Below are 25,582 nucleotides of genomic sequence, written 5' to 3'. Positions count from 1 at the left end.
TGCACGTTCAGCATTTGCATATAGCTGCAGGCTTTTCCACAAAGAGGAAGTAAATCTGAGTGAGGAAGGCTGCTGCAATTCTCCCGTTTCGACAGACAAGAAAGAGCTTGCAAACCGATCACATCTACTGTCTCCAGTTTCTTTCTTTGAAACAGGTTAGTATGTTTTCTGATCTCAACACATTTATAAAGACATAAAACCTGTGTTTGTGCTAATATCGTAACGTTGAAAATCTATTATTATTTTTGTTATTATTATTATTATTATTATTATTATTAATATTAGTATTATTTCTTTATTTTTTTTAACTGTGTCTCAAGTGTAGATAAAGTAAATATAATAAAGACACACTTTTTCAATCCTAAATGTTATGAAAGGCCTTGAGAAGATTGATTGATGTAATTTTCATATGATTGAATGATCACTCATATGATTCTGCATAATGTAAATAGAGTGTCATTAATGATTCAATGTGTTCATTGTTATAGGTACAAAGAAAAAAAAAGATTTGGGGAGCTGGCTTAATGTGTGTTTGTTTATTGATTTCTATTGCCAGGGTAGCACAGTGGAGCAGTGGTTAGCACTATTGCCTAACAGCATAAATGAGTTATTGAGTTTCACTCCATGACTTGGCTAAGAGCTTTTCTGTGTGGAGTTTCCCTGTAACTGTGTGGGATCTCTCCAGGTACCCCGATTCCTCCCACAGTCCAAACACATGCAGTTATTGGGGTTGGGTTAACTGATTCAATTCAATTCAATTCAATTTTATTTATATAGCACCAAATCACAACAAAAGTCGCCTCAAGGCGCTTCATAGGTACAGAGAAAAACCCAACAATCATATGACCCCCTATGAGCAAGCACTATGGCAACAGTGGGAAGAAAAAACTCTCTTTTAACAGGAAAAAACCCCTGGCAGAACCAGGCTCAGGGAGGGGCGGCCATCTGCTACAACCGGTTGGGCGGGAGAAGAAAAACAGGAAAGAAATTCTGTGGAAGAAAAACAGAGGTTAATAACAGATATGATTCAATGCAGAGAGGTCTATTAACACATAGTGAGTGAGAAAGGTGACTGGAAAGGAAAAACTCCCGGGAGCCTACGTCTATTGCAGCATAACTAAGGGAGGATTCAGAGTCACCTGGTCCAGCCCTAACTATATGCTTTAGCAAAAAGGAAAGTTTGAAGCCTAATCTTAAAAGTAGAGATAGTGTCTGTCTCCCGAATCCAAACTGGAAGCTGGTTCCACAGAAGAGGGGCCTGAAAACTGAAGGCTCTGCCTCCCATTCTACTTTTAAAAACACCAGGAACAACAAGTAGGCCTGCAGTGCGAGAGCGAAGTGCTCTAATAGGGTGATATGGTACTACAAGGTAATTAACCCTTTAAGGCCTACCATAGAACCAAGTCCGCCAGAGCTTACTTTATATTTTTACATGCTGTAGTGCCATTTTTGGGAGCATTTCAAGTTGCTATAAATCAATACAAGTGTTATCGCCCATATTTTAATAATATGTATGCATTAAGTCCATAGTAACTACATTAATTGCAAAAGAGTGCAATAAACTACAAAAAAATTGAAAATCCTTTTTGTTTTTTTTACATATAATTCTACTTGGAGAAATTTAAGAGGTTTATCCCTCAAAACTTTAAATACAAAAAAATTGCAAAAAAGTAGTTTACAACAACAGGAAATTTATTTTGAGTGTCTTCATAGTTTTATTTTTGAGATACACCAATTTTTATATACTGCAGGAAAAACGAAAAACAATCCTATGATGCAAATTTGCAAAGAAAACAGCATGTGCATCACAATAAACTATTTCCACAGTGCAATTCGAGTTCTAAACATCCCAGAAACTATTCAGAAAAGCATTTTATAAGTCAAACATGACTTATAAAAACACCAGTATAGGCTTTTAAGGCCTACAAGTAAAAAACTACAATTTCTGCAAAAATGACATCACTTCCGGTTTCGGGCAGGTAATGGCGTTCATGCGATCATTCCGCTGACATCTTTTTCAATGTGGGAAGTGTTACGAACAGCTGATCGGATCGGCAAAGCATGTTTCTGGAATATTATGTTTTTGTTCCTGCAAGCGCCTTTTATGCAATTTTTGCAAAGCTACAGTGGCTTGCAAAAGTATCCGGCCCCCTTGAACTTTTCACATTTTGTCACATTACAGCCACAAACATGAATCAATGTTACTGGAATTCCACATGAAAGATCAATACAAAGTGGTGTACACGTGAGAAGTGGAACGAAAATCATACATGATTCCAAACATTTTTTACAAATAAATAACTGAAAAGTGGGGTGTGAGTAATTATTCAGCCCCCTGAGTCAATACTTTGTAGAACCACCTTTTGCTGCAATTACAGCTTCCAGTCTTTTAGGGTATGTCTCTACCAGCTTTGCACATCGAGAGATTGAAATCCTTGCCCATTCTTCTTTGCAAAACAGCTCCAGCTCAGTCAGATTAGATGGACAGCGTTTGTGAACAGCAGTTTTCAGATCTTGCCACAGATTTTCGATTGGATTTAGACACCAGACAGGTCAGGGATAAAGTTATTGAGAAATTTAAAGCAGGCTTAGGCTACAAAAAGATTTCCCAAGCCTTGGACATCCCACGGAGCATTGTTTAAGCGATCATTCAGAAATGGAAGGAGTATGGCACAACTGTAAACCTACCAAGACAAGGCCGTCCACCTAAACTCACAGGCCGAACAAGGAGAGCGCTGATCAGAAATGCAGCCAAGAGGCCCATGGTGACTCTGGACGAGCTGCAGAGATCTACAGCTCAGGTGGGGGAATCTGTCCATAGGACAACTATTAGTCGTGCACTGCACAAAGTTGGCCTTTATGGAAGAGTGGCAAGAAGAAATCCATTGTTAACAGAAAACCATAAGAAGTCCCGTTTGCAGTTTGCCACAAGCCATGTGGGGGACAAAGCAAACATGTGGAAGAAGGTGCTCTGGTCAGAAGAGACCAAAATGGAACTTTTTGGCCAAAATGCAAAACGCTCTGTGTGGCGGAAAACTAACACTGCACATCACTCTGAACACACCATCCCCACTGTCAAATATGGTGGTGGCAGCATCATGCTCTGGGGGTGCTTCTCTTCAGCAGGGACAGGGAAGCTGGTCAGAGTTGATGCGAAGATGGATGGATCCAAATACAGGGCAAGGAAGAAAACCTCTTGGAGTCTGCAAAAGACTTGAGACTGGGGCCGAGGTTCACCTTCCAGCAGGACAACGACCCTAAACATAAACCCAGGGCAACAAAGGAATGTCTTCAAACAAAACATATCCATGTGTTAGAATGGCCCAGTCAAAGTCCAGATCTAAATCCAATCGAGAATCTGTGGCAAGATCTGAAAACTGCTGTTCACAAACGCTGTCCATCTAATCTGACTGAGCCGGAGCTGTTTTGCAAAGAAGAATGGGCAAGGATTTCAATCTCTCGATGTGCAAAGCTGGTAGAGACATACCCTAAAAGACTGGCAGCTGTAATTGCAGCAAAAGGTGGTTCTACAAAGTATTGACTCGGGGCTGAATAATTACGCACACCCCACTTTTCAGTCATTTATTTGTAAAAAAATGTTTGGAATCATGTATGATTTTCATTCCACTTCTCACGTGTACACCACTTTGTATTGGTCTTTCACGTGGAATTCCAATAAAATTGATTCATGTTTGTGGCTGTAATGTGACAAAATGTGGAAAAGTTCAAGGGGGCCGAATACTTTTGCAAGCCACTGTATATGTGGATGGAAACCGTGACCTAGGACAAGCTGATAGCATAAGATGTAAGTACAACTCCTCCGGTTTCATAGGCAAAAAAAAAAAAAAAAAAAAAAATTGTGCCAGCTTACGTGGTTCCGGTTCTACAGGGATTTAAAAATAGTTATGCAAAACGGAGCGTGCCTGTTCTGACTGGGTTTAAAGGCTTAAGATAAGATGGGGCCTGATTATTTAAGACCTTGTATGTGAGGAGCAGGATTTTGAATTCAATTCTGGATTTAACAGGAAGCCAATGAAGGGAAGCCAAAACAGGAGAAATCTGCTCTCTCTTTCTAGTCCCTGTCAGGACTCTTGCTGCAGCATTTTGGATTAGCTGAAGGGTTTTCAGCGAGTTTTTAAGACATCCTGATAATAATGACTTACAGTAGTCCAGCCTGGAAGTAATAAATGCATGAATTAGTTTTTCAGCGTCACTAAGAGACAGGATATTTCTAACTTTAGAGATGTTGCGCAAATGGAAGAAAGCAGTCTCACATGTTTGTTTAAAATGCGCATTGAAGGACATGTCCTGGTCAAAAATGACTCCAAGGTTCCTCACAGCGTTACTGGAGGCCAAGGTAATGCCATCCAGAGTAAGAATCTGCTTAGATACTATATTTCTGAGATTTTCAGGGCCGACTACAATAACCTCAATTTTATCTGAATTAAGATGCAGAAAGTTAGCGGCCATCCAGGTCTTTATGTCTTTAAGACATTCCTGCAGTTTAACTAATTGGTGTGTGTTACCTGGTTTCATGGATAGATAGAGCTGCGTGTCATCAGCATAGCAGTGAAAATTTATGCTATGTCTTCTAATGATGCTGCCTAAGGGAAGCATATATAATGTAAACAGAATTGATCCTAGCACCGAACCTTGTGGAACACCATAATTGACCTTAGTGGGTGAAGAGGACTCTCCATTTACATGTACAAATTGGAGTCTATTAGATTCATATGACAGAAATCACTGCAGTGCAGTACCTGTAATACCTACAGCATGTTTTAATCGCTCTAATAGGATATTATTGTCAACAGTATCGAATGCTGCACTAAGGTCTAGCAGGACAAGCACAGAGATGAGTCCACTGTCAGAGGCCATAAGAAGATCATTTGTAACCTTCACTAAAGCTGTTTCTGTGCTGTGATGAGCTCTGAAACCTGACTGAAACTCTTCAAATAAGCCATTCCTCTGCAGATGATCTGTTATCTGTTTGACAACTACTCTTTCAAGGATTTTTGATATGAAAGGAAGGTTGGAGATTGGCCTATAATTAGCTAAGACAGTTGGGTCTAGAGATGGCTTTCTGAGTAAAGGTTTTACTACAGCTAGCTTGAAGGCCTGTGGTACATAGCCGATTATTAGAGATAGGTTGATAATATTTAAGATCGAAGAATTAATTAATGACAGGACTTATTTGAGCAGTTTTGTAGGAATGGGGTCTAAAAGACACGTTGATGGTTTGAAGGAAGTAATTATTTTAGTTAACTCTAAAATAATATAATATAATAATATAATAATGATCAACTGGAGAAAAAGAGTCTAAATGAATATCAATGGTACTAAAAGTAGCTGTAGATAATATTACATCTGTGAGATGATTATGGGTATTTTTTTCTCTAATGATTAAAATTGTATTTGTGTAGAAGTTCATGAAGTCATTACTAGTTAACGTTAAAGGTATGGTTGGCTCAGCAGAGCTCTGACTTTGAGCTCAATACATCCAACACAGAAATAACAACTAACTGGCCAACTTCATTTTCAAAAGAAATCCTTCAGACAGCACGTTACTGATGTGTAGCCAGACCGTTCTCACTCCCGATGCATAACATCCCAAAGTTTTGTCACGTCACATGCCGTTCCTGAGGAACATGAAAGGCTACCTTCCGCATTCTTATGGTACGTGCCAGGTTATGGATGAAATCCAGTCGAATGACCCTCCTGCTGTAATAGATGTTACAGCCATGTATTCCAGCCCTAAACTTAACCTTATCCCTAACCATAACCGTATTCCTAACCTTAACCAACACTTTAATGACATTAAATCTCTTCCGTGTATCCTTATCAGGATCAAGCTGATAAGGGTGAAAGGTGGGGTACACTGTGGACAGATCGCAAATCTGAATTAGGCAACCGTTCACACCAATTTAGATTAATCAGTTACGGACTGATTCTTATATAGTGCTTTTCTACTCTCCCGGAATATACAAAGCGCTGTATACAACATGCCTCATTCACCCATTCACACAAGTACAAACTAATAAACATTCACACTCCGATAAACAGGAGGGCAATTTGGGGTTAGTATCTTGCCCAAGGATACTTGGCATGCAGACTGGGGGAGCCAGGAATCAAAGCACCAACCTTCCAATCACTAACTGAGCTGCACTACCACCTGAGCCACAGGCACCAGTTAAGCGAACCCTACTAACTGCATGTCTTTGGACTGTGGGAGTAAGCCGTAGCACCTGGAGAGAACCCACGCAAACATGGGGAAAACAAACTCAATACAGAAAGGCCCTCACCTGGTAATGGAGTCAAACTGAGCATCTTCTTGCTGTGAGGCAACTGGCATTGTTACTTACATGAACTAATAATGTAGCAACAGCTTCTTGCTGGTAAATGGTATCTATACATGTACTTTTAATTTATACTGTTGTGTCCCCTATTAAAATGCTCTTAGTATGCTGCAAACTATAAATCATTTCATTGAGGAGTGATCATTTCTGTTACTCTTTTGGTTTAGGTTTTACCATATTTTCCACATTTATGTAATTGCTCATTTGAATGGTCCACTATTCATTGTATCCACAGGTTGAATCAGTTGTTCATTAAAGCTGCCAAGATGGTTTTCAGAGTGAGAAAATGCAGGCTTCAACTTTTAAAACTAATGAGTATAACAGCAATTGCTTTGGTCTTCATCCTTTTATGGAATTTATCTGGATTTTCCTTCTGTCGTCAAGAGCCAAGCCTTTGTGCCTGTCACAAATGTCTAACAGACAGTGATCCTTGGTTTAATTACCTTATCAATGAAGCACCTAAACCCTTTATGTCACTGAAACATAAACCCTCAGAGGAAGATTTCAACTGGTGGAAGGTAAGCAATGAAAAATAAACTACATGTCATAATGAACTTTTTGGGCTACTTTGGCCATATTAAAGTTATTAAAGGCACTACTTTATTGCTGTAATATTAATTTTGTGACATGTCTGATTACTGGCAGAGGAGGAGCAGTACAATACAGTCTGTCATATAATTACACAGTTTAATACTGCTATTAAGTTATATGGCCTTGCCGCACCCCAAAACCAAAATATTCAAAATATTCCTTCACTGTTTAACAAAACATTCTGTACAACCCTAAGGCACCTTGTGTTGTGACTGGATTTTCACTCCTTACTGGCTGAAGAATTGTAAAATAATATTATTTCTATACTTCATCAATGTACTTAACATTTACTGACAATGGCATGTTCTGAATGAAATTTTAGAACAGTTTCTTAGTAGTAATATCACACAATAAAAAATCCAACTACACGTAAAACTGCATTATTGAATTGAATTGAATTTTATTTATATAGCGCCAAATCACAACAAAAGTCACCTCAAGGCATTTTATATTGTACAGTAGATCGTATAATAATAGATACAGAGAAAAAGCACTTTGGCGACAGTGGGAAGGAAAAACTCCCTTTTAACAGGAAGAAACCTCCAGCAGAACCAGGCTCAGGGAGGGGAGGGGCCATCTGCTACGACCTTGGGATGAGAGAAGGAAGACAGGATGAAAGACATGCTGTGTAAGAGAGAGACAGAGATTAATGTTGGTGAATTTTAAAATATTTACCCTCCTTGGACCTGGCTCCCACATATGTGGACAAGACATTTTCAGTTGTCTAGACCAAAAAAAGCAACAAATTTTGCTCTACAAGGGCCTGATATCCACTTACAAGAACATCATACTGCCACTGTTCTATTGAAATTTGTAACGAATGTCCTCATGTATGGATCTCATTTTTCTCAAAAAAGACCCAACAAAAAACTGGTATAAAAAAAATCAGGTAATTCTTTTTATGACTCAAGCGTTATTAGATTTTAATATTTTTTGAAAAAACAAACAAAAAGAATCAGGTAATTCTTTGTTTTCACAATCATCAGGTCCTAATCAGCCCAAAAAGCAAAGAGAAATTTAAAGTGGATACCATCGTAGAGTTTGGGTCTTAGGGGGTTAAGTATCAAAAGTAATTATTCTGCAAAAAAACAGTTTCCCCATCAACGTAATATTGACCAGTATGACTGCGGTGCATGTTTAAGGTTGAACCTGGACTGAAATATTTCATTTTCTACTTAATCTCCAGATCATCATGATCTATACAATCTCGTTATTGAAGCTTTCATGTGAGGACCATGCATCTCCAGAAAAAAAAAGAAAAAAACAAAACACATTATAATGAGCTCACAAAAGCAGGTCTACACCTTGAGTTATATTAGAATTAATAAAATTATAGCTGAGTTAAAGGCCTAAATGCAACATGGTTAATTGTCTACTGTGATTTTTTTTTTAACCCTCTCGAGGCAGGCAGTGCCGATTTGCAACAGTTAAAAACCACCAACCTGATTACCCCACATACATATTTTATGAGTTTTTTTACTCAGAAGTACCACTGCAGGACTTGGTTATGCATTAGCAACTAAAACTTAATTTGAGCCTGAGAGGGATAAGAAAATAATGGTGTTACAAATAGATTGTCTTTCTTAGTACAGAAACTAATAAATACTCAATTTAACAGAAAAATTGTAATCCCAATCAGGTGTTGTAAATATTGCAATATATTCTTAAGTTTATCATGGTTTATTTCACAACGTTTTGTAACAATATGCTCTGCAGCCAGGAGATTTAGGTCACAATATGCAGGACTCCAGAGACAACAAGTAAACTTAAAAGACAGTGTTATTGCTTGAGCTCATAGAAAAATACAAAACAAAACTGAGCTGGGGTAGAGATGCAAAACTTGGAGATTAAAGGGAAAACACAAAAACAGGGGAACACATAGCAATTGGAAGAATGTGACAAGGAACCAGGGAAAACCGAGGGCTTAAATACGCACATTAATTAGTTCAGGAGAGAGGATACAGGTGAACAGAATATAACTAACAACACAAAGGGAAGCATAAATGGTAAATGGTAAATGGCCTGTATTTGTATAGTGCTTTACTTAGTCCCTAAGGACCCCAAAGCGCCTTACATGTTCAGTCATCCACCCATTCACACACACATTCACACACTAGTGATGGCAAGCTATATTGTAGCCACTGCCACCCTGGGGCGCACTGACAGAGGCGCGTGAAGATAAAGCACACAAGACAAGAGACTGGCAAAATAACAAGAGAAGTAACAGAACATAAGAACAGAAACACATACTTGAAACAATGACAGAAAGCGTAACAAACATAGAGAGAAGACTTCATACAAGAGGGTAGGGAAAAAACAAACATCCCTGTAACACTGATAAAATGAGACACAGTACTTTTATTCATATTCATATTCCTAGTTCATAATAGTGTAAAAGTCCTCCATGACTTTTCCAAACATGGCAGTATTTTGATTGTTGCCATTGTAACTTGAGAAGCTACAGTCTAAATTTAGGTAAAAGGTAACACATCCATGCACATTTTAGTAATTGCATCTGTCAATGTGTGAAATTTTCAAGAGGTTAAAAAAAAAATTAAAGAAAACGATCTTAACATAAATTCTAATGGCAAAAAGGGAGACTAGGATGCTAAAGATCAGCAGCAGGAATTTACCTGGAAAACGCAGATGGCTGATTGATTAGACACACGAGTTACTACTACAGTTACAACAGTTGTGAGATCCTGGTTTGCATTGTTGACACCAAATCGCATCAAGTCCTAGAGAATGTTAGACTTTTCCAAGGATTACATTTATTGTCAGTTATTCTGTTTGTAATTTTTCGGTAATTAGTTTCTAGGTGGAGCAAAGAGTTGAAAGGTGTCAGGTTTTGTTCTCTCAGGATATCCGGATTGGGCCACCTCACACTGGGTCATTTTGGAGTTGAATGTGGAATTGCTGGGATGAACATCACCGCATCCAGATTTGAGGGCATTGGCAAAAAAAAACCTGGCATGCACTGCTGATTGGGAACTCCAGTTGAGGTAGCAATCACAAGTGGAAGAGTTCAAACATCTCACGGTCTTGTTCACTAGTAAGGGCAGAGTGGAGCGGCAAGACCCTGCCCCCAACTATATTCACAAGCTCTGGATAGTAACTGAATGAATGACATCACAGATACACAGATGCGCCTTTAGGAGGGACTGAGAGCAGAGCTGCTAGTCTTCCTGATCAAAAAGAACCCGTTTATGTGGTTTGTGTATTTGATGGCGATTCAATTCAGTAAAATCACAACAACAATCGCCTCAATGCACTTTATGTTGTAAGGTACACGCTACCACAATACATACAGAGGAATAAAACACAACAATCATATGACTTCATATGAACAAGCACTTTGGGGACAGTGAGAAGGAAAAACTCCCTTTTAACAGGATGAAACCTCCAGCAGAACCAGGCTCAGGGAGGGGCAGCCATCTGCCACAACTAGTGATGGTGAGAGAAGGAAGACAGGATAAAACACATGCTGTGGAAGAGAGACAGAGATTAATAACAAGTATGATTCAATGCAAGGGGTCTATTAACCCATACTGAGTGAGAAAGTTCAATGAAGAAGCAATACTCAAGTAATTATGGAAATCCCCCAGCAGCCTCCATCTATTGCAGCATAACTAAGGGAGGATTCAGGGTCACAGGTCCAGCCCTAACTATATGCTTTTACAAAAAGGAAAGTTTTAAGGCTAATCTTAAAATTAGTGATAGTGCCTGTCTCCCAAATCTAAAATGGAAGATGTTTCCATTGAAGAATGGGCCTGAAAACTGATGGCTCTCCCTCCCATTCTACTTTTAAAAACACTAGGAACAACAAGTGCGGCTGCAGTGCTCTAATATGTTACTATAACGTCATTAAGATAAGATGGTAGACTGAACATTTAAGACCTTGAATGTGAAGAGCAGGATTTTGAATTCTATACAGGAAAGCCAATGAAGGGAAGCCAATGCTGGTGCACTTTGGATTAACTCAAGGCTTTTCAGGTTTTTTTTTTTAGGACATCCTGATCATAATAAATTACATTTGTTCAGTCTAGAAGTAATAAATACATTAACTAGTTTTGCAGTGTCCCTCTGAGACAGGATATTTATGAGTTTAGAGATACTGCGCAAGTGGGATGAAGCAGTCCTACAAATTTACCTTTAAAATGTGCATTGAAGGACATGTCTTGGTCAAAAATGTCTCCAGGGTTCCTCACAGTGTTACTGGAGGCCAAGGTAATGCCATCCAGAGTAAGAATCTGGTTAGATTTTATATTCCTAAGATTTTCAGAGTATAATAACCTCAGTTTTATCTGAATTAAGAAGCAGAAAGTTAGAGCCCATCCAGGTCGGTCTTTAGGACATTTCTGCAGTTTAACTAATTGGTGTCTGTTATCTGGCTTCATGGATAGTGTTGGGTGTCATCTGCATAGCAGTGAAAATGTTATCCAGTTATACACCATAAGTGGTCAAAGCACAGAACCCTGTGGGAATCCATAATTAACCTTAGTGTGTGAAGCGCACCCTCCATTTACATGAACAAATTAGAGTCTATTAGATATAACACAAACCACTGCAGTGCAATACCTGTAATACATATAGCATGCTCTAATCGCGCTAATGGCATATTATGGTCTACCACAGGGGTCGGCAACCCTAGGCACGCGTGCCACCGTTGGCACGCGAAGGTTTAACTGATGGCACGCACGACCATAGCTGGACTGGCCATCGGGCATAAGGGCATTTGCTCGGTGGCCCGATTATTATTATTATTATTTTTTTTGGTGGTGGACTGACCAGACGCTGGTCGGTGTGTAAAAATAACTCAGTTGTTTGGTGGTGGCTATGGCGGAGCTTCCACAGATTCAGTAAAATTAACAAGTGGTGGAGGCCAGCAGGTGGATGAGGGAAGGGGAGGCAGGAGGAGGAGAGACCCGAGGCAGCTGCCGGTCGGAGCGTCAGGTGAACTGAACTTCAGGTAAGAAGTTAATGACCTGCAGTCTATCTGGGTCAGATATAAACCAAGTTTAGGTGGAGTTTATTTTCGTTGTGCTGACTTTTTACAGTCAGTTACAATAACTCGTACTGCGTACTAGCTAGCATGACGGAATTTATATACTGCTGGGCGGGTGCTATGATTTTATTGATAGTGAACTTTATTTTATTCATAAAGTTAGTTAGTAGAGTTGCCAACCGTCCCGTACAAACGGAATCGTCCCGCATTCAGAGAAATTATTACGCGTTTCGTGTTGAGCTGAGAAGGAACACAGTTTGTCCCGTACTTCAGCCAGGATGGAAAAAGACACAAAGCTGGAGTTATTGTGTCTTTGCTGCACAGCTGCATCTTCTTCTCCTCTCATTCTCTCCCCTCTTTCTCCTGTTGCTACTTCAATCGTGAAACTGATCAATGATCAGCTGATCAGCTTTTCTCTCTTGTTTGTTTATCGCTCACTTTGCGCCAGAAAGAGGAAACTGCCGGATGTCGCACTAAACAACAGCAGCACATTTAAGCTTGGTCAGCTGTTGTTAGAATGTATTTAATATTAATTTCTAGTATCAGCTGATGTTTGCTGGAGCCACAGCTGTAAAACTGCTGGTCATGATATCGGTTTGTATATCTGGTGAGAGGAAACATGAAGATGAAACCAGGAGATGTCCTTACTAAATCATCAGAGCTGAACAGGTGATGGAGAAACAGGTTTACCTTTTAGGTGACATGAATGAGTTGAAGGGAAGTTATGAACTGTTTCTGAGAGACAAATAACACCAGGATCCTTTTCTACGTAGCTGACAGCTGGTAACTGTGCAGGGGCGGGTCTAGCAAAGTGTTGCCAGGGGGCCAGGTAGGGCATTAACAGGGAAAGGGGGGCGCAAAGAAATACTTTCTTATTCTCATTTAAAATGTCTGGCTGTTATTAAATAATTATCTAAAGCTTACAACCAAAGTTTTTATCTGACGTAAAATGAATAGAAATCATACATTTACCAACAAGACAGTGTACATCACTGTCACAACAGCGTTTGTTTTCATTCAAAGGCTTTATGGCTTTAATATCTGGGGGGCCGGTCTTTAGTCAAAATGCATCCATAGACTCGAGACACAATGCATTTTTGGGACTTTCAGGTGTATGGACCAATGTTTTATTTTCTGATCAAACCAGAAATCTTTAATGAGCAGCTAGATTTGTCTCGCATTAACTGGCCAAGTTAATGCCAGTTAATGCGACATCGAAGCAGCTGGAATCTACAGCTGTGCGTGTTCATGGAGCTTGCATTTTCACCTGCTGGACATCACTACCTGACAAGTTGAACTGTCTTCAGAACATTGCAGAGGCCTTATTGACAGTATTTGGCTCTACATATCTGTGTGAGCAGATTTTCTCTCACATGAGTGTCCTCAGGTAGCTGTCTGAATGTTGGACACTCGGAGACCTGTGTCTCTGAGTGGGAGACCAGAGATCACATTAACATGTGTGTCTCTGTATTAACAAACATACCATATTGGCCCAGTTTATTTTTCTTATCATTGTTGTGAGGAGACCATAAATAGCATTTGTATTTTCTGTTGTACAGTTCATTTGCTGTTATGGAGTTCTTGTTATGAATAAAAAGTGTCTTTTTTTGTTTCAAAATAGCTGATAACTATTCGCTGATAGCTGCCAACATTTGCAAACAAATATAATTCTATAAAGTGGTTCTATATAATGTGTAACTGTTAATATAGAGCGTTATTAATTTTATTGCTAATGCAATCATATGGCTCACTGACTTCTGAGGAAATTTTAAATGGCACTCGCCATCAAAAAGGTTGCCTACCCCTGGTCTATGAAGCGAGATCGATCAACTGCAGACCAGACAACAAACGACGGAGGCACCAGACAAATGCAATCAAACGATGAGTTTATTAACACAGGAGAGGAAACATCAGCATATGTCTTCCTCTGACAAAAATACATCAAATGCTGGTTTTATAGCATAGAAAATTAACGCCCCCACATACACGTCAATACAAGTCAAAAATACATTGTTTACAGACATGAGCACATCTCGTACATCTTAATAACTATAAACAGTCATATAACTTCTCTTTTCTATAACCCCTGCCTTCTAAGATAATAAACTTCAAGCTTCGGGATCGTTAAGAGCTAATAATTGACCCTCGTCACCAATCACTAAGTAGACTGAATTGGCGCAGGTCTCAAAAAGAAGCAGAAGACACTTGGGCCTTTGCTCAGGCCTGCTACTAAATTAATATGTGTATTGTAAGCATGCATGCAATTAACCTGCTATGTTCTCATCTTCCCTCAACATGTATCACCTGGACACTCTCACCAGTGAAGCTTAAAACCCTCTTGGATGGAACATCAACTCTAAACAAGCACAGTTATGCATTGTGTATAGAATGAACTCAACCTGTGAATAGAAAGGTCAATGTGATAACAAACATATTCAATGCAATATGAACCCTATAAGAAATATTACTGATAAAATAATACTGTAAAACATGTTATTAATGCATTTATCATAAGGCAGGTTATACGGTAACAATAAAAGAATCTCTGAATCCCAACATCTACCATATCAAACGCTGAACTGAGGTCCAGTAGGACAAGCACAGAGATGAGTCCATTGCCAGAGGCCATAAGAAGATCATTTGTAACCTTCACTAAAAGCTGTTTCTTTACTGTGATGAGCTCTGAAACATGAATGACTACACCTCATAGGCTCCTTCTAGGTGAGGTGTTTCAGGCATGCAAACTGGTGGGATACCCTGGGATATGCTGTCAGTGCGTCCCGGAGCGGGTATGGCTACAATATAGCTTGCCATCACCAGTGTGTGAATGTGTGTGTGAATGGGTGGATGACTGAATATGTAAAGCGCTTTGGGGTCCTTAGGGACTAAGTAAAGCACTATACAAATACAGGCCATTTTACTATTTATGCTAAATCGCCAAGGTTTCGTTGAAAAAAAAAACAACTATTTTTTTTATTTTCATTTTGTTCAAGTCCTAAATGAGCATGGATGTTCCACAGTTGCTAAAATTCTACAAAAAAGAAGAAAGAAAAATACTACACACATACACAAATATGCATACTGTATAATATATACATACGTATATATGCACCATAAATTTGAAGTAGAAGGGGACTAAAATGTGCCTTGAACTGGAGATGTCATGTCAGCCTCTAGAACTTTCTTCTTCTTTGTCAGCTCTTGCAGCGGGACAAACAAAACTTCACTGTCTACAATAAAACACTAGAAAGTGTGTTTCAGAAGATAACACCAATTGCAGATGTTGAAGAACCTCGCCCGGATCGCTGCAGGAGTTGTGCTGTGGTGGGAAATTCTGGAAATTTGAGAGGATCACATTATGGGCCAATGATAGATGCCCATGATATCGTAATAAGGTAGTCATTATTTAAAAGCATTATAAGCACTTTAGAAAAAAAATCTAATTTTAAGAATGTTATTGACACAATGACAAAATCTAAAGAAAAATGTAGATTAACATTACACAGGCAAGTGGAATGTAAATAATGTTTAATGCGATTTAAATTATTATATCTCTTAAATGTTAAGTGTGTATACTAATTATGTATCCCTCTGTACCTTTTAGAATCAATCGTGGGCGTACCAAAGGCTATGAAACAGATGTTGGAAGCAAAAAAACTTATCATGTCATGTATCCAGAAAGTGCAACTAGATTGGAAAACACCACTAGTCTTTTGTTTTTTCCATTCAAAACATCTGACTTTTTGTGGCTTCTCAAGGCCTCAAATCCCAGGTAGGCCAAATATGACCACTAACCTTCGGTTGTGTGCACCCCCATCACTTTAGTGTCTTTCTTTTTGTCATCCAGTGGGCCATTCAGGGGATCAGTTCAAAATCTGAACTATAAGAAAGAGTGCAGTCTAGTTGTATCAGATTAAACAAGCAAACTAAACAACGAACAAAACTTTAGTTAAAAGCTCAAGGGCTCAGCGCAATACCAGATGGTGTGTATATCGTATAATTTAAATTACAGGAAATACTGAAAAATTTTTTGAGACACCTCAGTATTTGATTTTGAGTTGTTAGGTTTGTGTCTCAGGTCATTCTTTTTCCAAAAGAGTTTGAGAGGGTTAGGGTTAGTTTTTCACAAAAAGCTATTAAATACTCAGTTCAACTTTTGAATTCAAATTTTTTGCACTGACCCACAACAATCACAGTGAAATGTTAATTGGATATATTAAATTTAAAATTATTAGGTAATTGTTAGCATGTATTTTCTAAATAATCAGTTCTCTTTCAAACTTAATTATACACTTTCTTTTCAACAGACAAAATGGTACCCGAAACTCTAAGATGATAGCTAACAAGGATTTGGTGAGTATTTTAAGTTTAGCTAAATAAAACTATGCTGTAATGAATTGTAAGCAGTTCAGCAATAAATTTGAGCTAACATTAGATCAGGCAGCCTACAAATAAACTAATGCCTTTTTCCACACTGGCTAAGCTCATATATACAGTAGCTTGTACTATTAACCCTCTGGGGTCAATGGACACGCCAACATGTCAAAATCACATGACCTATTTAAGATGGCACAGCAAGAAGATGCAACAACCGAGAGTCTCTGTTTCATCTTATGTCGAACGCCTGGACTTCAAGCTATATACCAGTTTTTAAAACATATTGATAGGCCACATGAAACAGGAGTTATAATCAAAAATACACTAAATGTTTTTTTTCTGAATAAAACAGTAGTATTTACAGCGGGAATCAATGGTAAAAACCCTCTCAGCTTGTGAGTAATATTGCAACATGTGGCATTTGGTTGTTTAGGAAAAGGGAAAAGTTTTAGGAGTGACAGGGCAAGGGAAAGCGAGCGAGCGAAAGAAAGAGAGAGAGAGAGTGACTTTTCAAATGTGACAGATTAGAATAGAATAGAATAGCCTTTATTGTCATTGTACAGGGTACAACGAAATTGGAGTGCCACTCCCTTGGTGCAAAATACAATAATAAATATAAATGTAAAATATAAAAGGTACAATAAAACAATCGTAAGTACTCAAACAATAGTAAGTACGATATATATACAGGATAGCAGCATTAATATAATGACAGTATGAATAGCAGCATAATATAATGACAGTGACAGTACGATATAGCTAAGCAGGTTCAATTGTTTTTGTGCTTATTTACTACGGTGATAGCTCTGGGAAAGAAGCTATCCCTGAATCTGTTTGTCCTGGTTTTATGTGACCTGTACCGTCGGCCTGACGGTAATAGTTCAAACAGATGATTGCTGGGGTGAGAATGGTCCTTGATGATATTGCCAGCTCTGCTGAGGTACCGAGAGTTTGCAATGACCTCCAGGCTGGGCAGAGAGCAGCCAGTGATCTTCTGGGCTGTGTTGATGACCCTCTGCAGTACTTTCCTGTCTGCAGCTGAGCACCCTGCATACCATGTTGTTATGCCATACGTTAGGATGCTCTCTATGGTGGCTCTGTAGAATGTCACCAGCAGCCTCTCCTCCAGGTTGTTCCTCCTGAGCACTCTCAGAAAGTGGAGACGCTGCTGGGCCTTTTTTGCCACCGCCGTGGTATTTGCAGTCCAGGAGAGATCATCAGAGATCTGCACGCCCAGAAACCTCATGGAGTGTACCCTCTCCACACAGTTCCCGTGAATGTAAAGAGGGGCCGGGTCTGCTCTGCTCTTCCTGAAGTCCAAGATAAGTTCTTTAGTTTTCGTGGTGTTCAGTTGGAGGTTATTAACTGAACACCACTCAGTCAGTCTGTTGACCTCCTCTCTGTAGTCCGACTCATCCCCCCTTGAGATGAGTCCAACCACTGTGGTGTCATCCGCGAACTTTATGATGGTGTTTGAGAGATGGGTAGGGGAGCAGTCGGATGTGTAGAGCGTAAACAGGAGGGGACTCAGAACACATCCTTGTGGAGACCCGGTGCTGAGTGTGATGGTGCTGGACAGGTGGGGGCCGAGTCTGACAGACTGTGGTCTATTTGTCAGGAAGTCCTTGATCCAGAGGCAGATGGGGGTGGAGAGTCCCAGGTGAGACAGTTTCTGGACCAGGATCTCTGGAATGATATGATTAAATGCTGAGCTGAAGTCCAGGAAGAGCATTCTCACATAGCTTCCTCGGTGCTCCAGGTGACAGCGCAGTGTGGAGCGCTATGGTGATAGCGTCCTCGGTGGATCGATTTGTCCTGTAGGCAAATTGGTGGGGGTCCAAAGTGGGAGGCAGACCGGCCCTGATGTGCTGACAGATGTTGTGGAAGTTTTCCACTTAAATAAAGCCTGCAGATGAGCGGTGAGCGGTAGCCAACATTCTTTAATCAAAACACACAGAACAGAAAACCAAGCTTGGTGGAGAGCCTGCATGACCACGGGGCAGGGTCAGCAGAGTCTCACTGAGCCTAGTGTGGCTCTCAGTTAAATACCTTCTCCAGGAACAAAAGGCAGTACACAGCTGTTTCACACCTTAAGATTCACACTCCCTTGCTACCTCCCAGAGTCCTTGAAGAGACAAAAGACTGGTCCTCTGGGTTCCTGTTTCCCCAACATCCTTACTACACCCCCTACCATTTGTCTTAAGTATGAGTGTCAGACATGTTAAAATCACCAAGGCATTACAATAACGTGATTAATACATAAGTGAAAGAAATTCCATTACACAGACCAGTCTCTCAAAGCACTTCATCACTACAGGCGTAAGTGCAACAGGCCTGTAATCATTTGGGCTGACCACAGCTGTCTTCTTGGCGATGGGGATGATGGTGGAGGTTTTGAGGCAGGGCGGGACGGTGTTTAATGACAAGGAAAGGTTGAAGATTTTAGTGAAGACTCCGGTCAGTTCGTCAGCACATGCTCTGAGAACCTTTCCATGTATTCCATCAGGACCTGCCGCCTTCCTGGGATTCACTGACCTTAGAACACACCTCACTTGATGCTCCCTAAGTGTTAGTGTGCCGGTGCTGGGGGCGGGTGGAAGTGGTGTGACAGCTGAGGGCCTAGTCGTCTCAAAGCGGGCGAAGAAATGATTTAGATCCTCAGCCAGCGAGCCATCAATCCTAGATGTCGCCTGGTTATTGCTTCTGTAGTTGGTAATGTGATTGATCCCCTGCCACATTTTTCTGGGGTCGTTGTCAGCAAAGTGATCTTCAATCTTTCTCCTATAGGCAGCCTTAGCTTTCCTGATGCCTCTACTTAGGTCTACCCTGGCCGCCCTGTACGCAGCCCTGTCCCCTGACTTGAAGGCAGTGTTGCGGCTTTTTAGGAGGGATTGCACTTCGCTATTCATCCAGGGTTTTTGATTTGGAAACACCCTGACCCTTTTGTTGACGGTGACATTATCAACACAGTTCCTGATGTACGAGAGTACAGTGTCTGTGTACTCCTGGAGGTTGTGGCTGGAGAATAAATCCCATACAGTAGTTGAGAAGCAGTCCTGCAGTTGAGAGAGGGCTCCTTCAGGCCAGGTTTTTATTGTCTTTGTCTGGGGCTTTGTTTTTCTCAGCAGGGGGTGTGGTGGGGTGAGGGACATGCAGAGGTGGTCAGATCCAGCCAGGTGGGGGAGGGGTGTCGCTCTGAAAGCATGCCTGATGTTTGAGTAGACATGGTCTAAAGTGTGTTCTCCTCTCGTAGCAAAGTCTACAAACTGGACAAATTTAGGAAGCACAGTCTATAGGCACACTTTGTTAAAGTCGCTGGCGACAATAAAAACCCCATCGGGGTGGGCAAGCTGTTGTTTGTTTATGGTGTTGAGTAAGAGGCTGAGAGCCATGCCAACGTTAGCATCCGGCGGTATATAAACAGCTATCACAATAACTACTGTAAACTCCCTCGGGATGTGACGTTTAGAGGGTTTGGGGGCTATAGTTAGTGTCTAGTGTAGTCATTGATTTGTTTTGTGTGTCAGTTATACTGCTGAATGTCACAGTTAGTGCAAAAAGCCACCAAAGAAAGACTGCAATGTAAACCCTAACTCCAGCAAGAAAATGGGAGGAGTGATACACCTTCTGCTGTCAGACCTGCAAAGGTTTAGGCCTGTGGTGTTCTCCATTGTCTTATAGTTACTTATTTGATACAGAACAGCTGATTTGTCTTGATGCATTCTCATCATCCAGGAAAGTAAATCTCCAAAAGTTGATTCTGTTCATCTGGACATAGTGTTTTGTGGGAGAAACGTTTCGTCACTCATCCAAGTGACTTCTTCAGTCTCAGAAACGTTTCTCCCACAAAACACTATGTCCAGATGAACAGAATCAACTTTTGGAGAACAGCTGATTGTTCTATAAATAGTTTTAAATGGTTATATATAAAATACTTGAGACCTTGACTGCATTTTTAGGTAAATAGTACCATATAACCTTGTGTCAGGAGTTTTCCTGCAGTGCAACTCAGGTCGGAATAAATGACACTCAGACAGGTTAACGTGTACACGGGTGAGACTCAACGGAGACTTACACCCTGCAATAGTTGTCAGCCTTTATTTATAGCATTTTCAGAGACATACAGGAAGAGATAAAATAGAACTGTGCTGCGTGCAGGCTTCCTATTGAACAGAGCGTAACTTCTCTATTTAAGCTGAATACTAAAAGAGCAAACACATCTAGATAATGAAATGTACTTTTAAGCATAACATAATAAAAATCCTAAAATCCTAAAATCCTAATAAAATCCCTTAACACCTTGTTGTATGCAAAACAAATTACAAAAATAATTTTTAGAAATGTATAATTTCTTTTTGCATTTAAAGTTGTGAAAAAAACTTAAAATAAACTAAACTTGTTTTTTTTTTAATTTTTAAAAAAATATAAAACTTTTTTTTTTATTCACACTGTAAACCCCAACAGTCTACCTGACTTATAAAGTTTGTGGACATAACAATCAAAATTTCTCACAAAGTTGAAACAACTTAAAACTTTTCTGTTCTGTTAACGATTCAAACAGTTATAATTGTACATGGCTTAGAAGTTAAGAGTAAATATTGCTTTCTTAATTATGATTTTTGAGTAAATGTTTTTTTTCCGAGCTCCGCATGTGTACATCAACTACGTCATGATGTTTTCTCTTTAACCTGAACGACGTTGACAGAAAATTCTGTTCAATATGGCTGCCCTTCTTGAGCGACTGGAGAGCACATTTGGAGAAACTTGTAAGTAAAACGGATCCTTTGTTATGTTTATTTTTTCCATAAAAAAGCAAGTATATTAATATGTTGCAGCCAAGAACTTCTTTTCGAATGCGCTGTTGTGTTAAAAAGCACAGACCCAGGTGGTGAATAGTTGTTCGCGCTATTTTTCAAACATAGATTATGTCGTCAGTTTTACAGTTTTAACCAATTAAAACACAGTTTTAATAAGAATCACACATAAAGAAAGGGTCTTAGTGATATTTTAACGACCCCTTCCCAACGCAAGAAATTTCGCGTTTTTACAACAGCAGCCTCATTGTTCGGCAGATTTTTTTTTCTTCTCATTAGCATCGTTCAAAAGTGACTTAGCTAGCAGTGGCAACTTCTGTCTAAAACAATTAAAAGTAATAACCAGATTGAAATATAGCAAGGTGTTGTATATTATATATTAGAGTATATATTATAAAGTAGAGTACCCTAACTCATTACAAAGTAACCCACTACACCGCTGAATGTTTTGCTAGATTACAGGTCATGCTTGTCACATTCTTTCAAACCAACCTTACTTATTTAATTGGCAGAGTTGGCAGTTTGTCTTGTAACTGGAAGGTTGCCGGTTCGAGCCCCGGCTTGGACAGTCTCGGTCGTTGTGTCCTAGGGCAAGACACTTCACCCGTTGCCTACTGGTGGTGGTCACAGGGCCCGGTGGCGCCAGTGTCCGGCAGCCTTGCCTCTGTCAGTGCGCCCCAGGGTGGCTGTGGCTACAATGTAGCTTGCCATCACCAGTGTATGAATGTGTGTGTGAATGGGTGGATGACTGAATGTGTAAAGCCCTATACAAATACAGGCCATTTACCATTGATACTGTGTCTATTCCAGGAGGACGCATTGGATGAGTCGACCCTCATTGACACTCCAGTTGCCCTTCTCACAGTGGTTAAAGACGGCGCTTCCCAGGCCAGCCTGTTTTACTTCCTCAGTAAAATGGGCTGAGGAAGTAAAACGGCATCACCTAGTCGCCTTGTAGTGAAAGGCGACTAGGTGATGCGTGATATTCCCAGATTTGCAGATGCATTTGCTTTATTGTTTGGCTTGATGACGGCAAACCCCTGAAACCCCTGCCTACATGCTCTTAAGGAATATAAGGCAATGTTTGTTAGGACATGCACTCTGTTACTGAGCACTTTGTTTGAAGCACTTTATTTAAAGCACTTTAAGTTTACTACAGGCTTTGGGTGGATTTAACTCCATCAGTTTATCTAATTTTCCTATACTTGACTTCCTGTTCTGGTTATTTGGAAGCTGATCGTCTTTCTTTGTACCCATTTTAAAAAAAATTGTTTTTCATTTCTATTTAAAAAAAAAAGTGATTAGTATTTGACTTTTTGTTTTGCATTTTTGTGTATTTTGGGAAAGATACAATTAGGACTGATGTCGTCCTTTGTGATTTTATAAAAAGATGAATGCTCTACACTGAATTTATAATGCTCACTTTATGGTGCCCATGTCCATGTTAGTGGTTTTATAAAAACATTTGTGATGTTTTTAAATTTACATGAAAAAATGTTAAATAAACAAAATGTAAAGTAACAAAATTTCTGTGCTTTTTTTAGTAGTCTACACTCAAACATTGAAACATAAATATCTTTTAATTAATAATCATATAATTTGAGTTTAGGTTGTAATATAATTGCATTGTGTTGCATCAAAATAATAAACTACAAGAAACACAAAAATATTGAAATTAAAGAATACAGTCTTTGAGTAAAGCTCAATTAATAAAATATAAAATATAATTTTAAATTTTTAGGTTAACAATAAATACAAATTTTGAGTACCCCCATACTTAGAAGAGATGAGTTTGTGTACTTAAAACTTTTGTGGAAACTGATTACCTCAAAAGATTTAAGTTCAGTCAACTTGTTCGGGTTTACAGTGCAGCTTTTATGATTTTTTCTGAATTTAGATGGATTGTGTTAATGCAGTAGGGTATTCAGATATTCGAGGTTGTGCTGAAAATAATGATACCTAACAAGGCAAGATGAACAGTTTTTAAAGGTGAAATACAGAGATCAAATCACAAATAGTCAAAAATGGCCAATCTTAGGGTTAATTTGGCTTAGTCTACCCACCATTGCTACAGATGTGCAATACATTTTGGAAACCACCTCTTTCTCAGCTTTTCCTTTGTTGGAGTATTTGTTGCGTGCTCTGTTTTTAGTTGGGTTGCTCATACTATGGGTGTGGAAGGCCATGTAGATTTGTGAAAAGAGCCATGACACCAAAAATAAATACTGGCTTCTCAAATAATAGTAGCAAGTCAGTTAAATGTCTGAGACACGCATCTGGTCAGTTACACATGGGAAAATGTTAATCATGTTCGGCCATTAATGAAATTAACAACAGGTGCACTAAATTGGTAACAATGAGACAACCACCAATAGTGGAGTGATTATACACGTAGATTACATTGTATTTACTTTCTTATCTTTCATGAGAGTTTTTTCACTACTTTTGTATTTAGGTAGGGTCAGTGTCATTACTGGTAAATGGACATATCACACTTTTTTACTCTACTGGAGCACTTAATACTTTACACAACTTGCCTTAATATGCATAACAATAATAATAATAATAATAATAATAATAATAATAATAATACATTTTATTTAAAAGCTCCTTTCAAAAAACCCAAGGACACCGTACAGAGCAAATAAGACAGGCATAAAAACAGGAAATAAACACAATAATAAAATAAAGTTTAAGAGCATTGGGAAGTTATATGGAGCAGGCTTTCTTGAACAGGTGGGTTTTGAGGGTGGACTTAAAACTGGAGTTTTCATATTCTTCCATTACTTTTTGAGTACTATATTTTTTATTGCACATTAATTGCAGAAAGCAATGATTAATAAAACTTTGATTTAATGCTATGTCTGATTCAAAACAGATGATGATCCTTCATCCAGCTTTCATGAAATATGTTCATGAAGTTTGGCTGAGAAGGAAGGGTGCTTATCCATCCACTGGCTTTCTTACGGTCGTTCTCAGCTTACTAATGTGTGATGAGGTATGTATTTATACATTATGCATCTGACTGACAGAGGTTGTGGTCAGACTCCAAGAAACATCAAAACAGTAAAATTAAGAATGAGATGTTACAAATGTCCACATCTAAGTAGCTAGCTTCAAACAATCTCTCACAAGGACAGACTCTATGGTTATTACTTGAATCTTTGATAGCACACCTCTGCTTGCTGAGCTGATTTACTGGAGATATCCTCAAGACCTTCAAAAGTAATTTCCCAACATAACAAGGCTTCTAGATAGACAACTGCGAGAGGAAAAGAAAAGGCAAGTAAGCGAAGGACAGACAGAAAAGGGCTGAATGTCAAGATGATGGAGGAGGCAGTCTGGCAGAGAACTGAGATACCACCTATCCTTGTTTAACTTGTCTACTAGAAGAAATAATTGCCAACAGGTATGGAGTGTATGACCCACCCCAGAAACTCCACAGAGGAGTGATGATCACACACAGAACCAATTTAGTTATTTAAAAAATACTGTAATAATGCATTTAGTGGGACATTACTTTAACATTAAAGGCTTTGATATGAAAAATTTTGTTTCCACAGGTCAACGTCTTTGGGTTTGGAGCAGACAGTGACGGAAACTGGAGCCATTACTTTGAAATCCTCCGAAACAAAAAAATAAAAACTGGAGGCCATCCTGGACAAGAAGAATATAAAATGATTGATAAACTGCACAAACGCAAGAAAATATATTTTTTTAAAGGATGGTAATGGTTTTTTTGTTTGCATTTCTCTTTATATCATTAATAAATAAGAATATATAAAATGTATTATTTTCTCCCAAGTCATGGCAGTCAGGTATTTCAACTGACCGCATCAACAACTATTTACATATTTTCCAAACTCAAACTACTTTTTGTTTGCCTCCAAAATCTAGGGTTAGGGCTTGTATTCAGAGCAAGGGTTATGGTTGTCAGTGACGAAGTCTTAGACCAAGAAACAAAGAATTGATGCTTGTTGCTAAAGGGTTATTGGATATATTCTTCAGTCAGATTGCATGCTTCCTTTCCAAAGATAAGTTTGGAAGTCTTTCTATAACCAGATGTGCCTGAGAACAGTGCTTTTGACCTGTGTTCTTTTTGGGTGTTCCAGTTTTGCTTATTTTGCTTATTAACTTTTGATAGGATACACTTGTGTGTTTATGTATAATACAGTCACACACCAGCAGACAAATTCAATGTCAAAATTTTAACAGATTCAATAAAAAATTTACTAATGAATTTAAAGTCTCAGTCATTAGTTTAAAAATCAAATTACAAAAGGATGCATGTATTATATATGTGTGGGGCTAGCATGTGATTGACAAGTTTCGAACATATCCGTGCACAGTGGGATTTTCAGTCACATTTTCTTCTCGTTTATCTTCATTCATGTTTCAAAGCACCAAGTCAGTGAGAGGAGTAGAAATATTTTCCTGCT

The 25,582-nt window shown here is 39.1% G+C and overlaps 2 protein-coding genes across 5 annotated transcripts; one reads left to right on the top strand and one right to left on the bottom strand.

Moving 5' to 3' along the window:
- Nucleotides 1-67: 67 nt before the first annotated feature.
- On the top strand, nt 68-25,383 carry LOC116315630 (CMP-N-acetylneuraminate-beta-galactosamide-alpha-2,3-sialyltransferase 1-like). 4 transcript variants are annotated; one of them, XM_039618850.1, is made up of 8 exons: nt 110-155; nt 6,592-6,634; nt 6,741-6,874; nt 15,151-15,347; nt 15,557-15,724; nt 16,260-16,305; nt 24,022-24,141; nt 24,707-25,383. In XM_039618850.1, the coding sequence occupies exons 3-8, from the start codon at nt 6,827-6,829 to the stop codon at nt 24,872-24,874; spliced, it is 747 nt and encodes a 248-aa protein (XP_039474784.1). In that variant the 5' UTR covers nt 110-155; nt 6,592-6,634; nt 6,741-6,826; the 3' UTR covers nt 24,875-25,383. The 4 variants fall into 4 exon arrangements, with proteins under 4 accessions (XP_039474783.1, XP_039474787.1, XP_039474786.1 ...); XM_039618849.1 differs by having other exon boundaries at nt 68-155; nt 6,592-6,874; XM_039618853.1 differs by lacking the exons at nt 24,022-24,141; nt 24,707-25,383 and adding exons at nt 21,035-21,095; nt 21,954-24,014 and having other exon boundaries at nt 68-155; nt 6,592-6,874.
- Nucleotides 17,959-19,449, bottom strand: LOC120442377. The gene is made up of 2 exons (XM_039618854.1): nt 18,616-19,449; nt 17,959-18,204 (listed from the first exon to the last, which is right to left on the bottom strand). Exons 1-2 carry the CDS (start codon nt 19,236-19,238, stop codon nt 18,030-18,032), a joined length of 798 nt encoding a protein of 265 aa, XP_039474788.1. The 5' UTR covers nt 19,239-19,449; the 3' UTR covers nt 17,959-18,029.
- Nucleotides 25,384-25,582: the final 199 nt, after the last annotated feature.

Source organism: Oreochromis aureus, linkage group 10 (assembly GCF_013358895.1).
Source record: "Oreochromis aureus strain Israel breed Guangdong linkage group 10, ZZ_aureus, whole genome shotgun sequence".
Classification (NCBI taxonomy): Eukaryota; Metazoa; Chordata; class Actinopteri; order Cichliformes; family Cichlidae; genus Oreochromis; species Oreochromis aureus.
The sequence above is the reverse complement of the archived record's forward strand: the minus strand, read 5'-3'. Positions and strand labels throughout refer to the sequence as shown.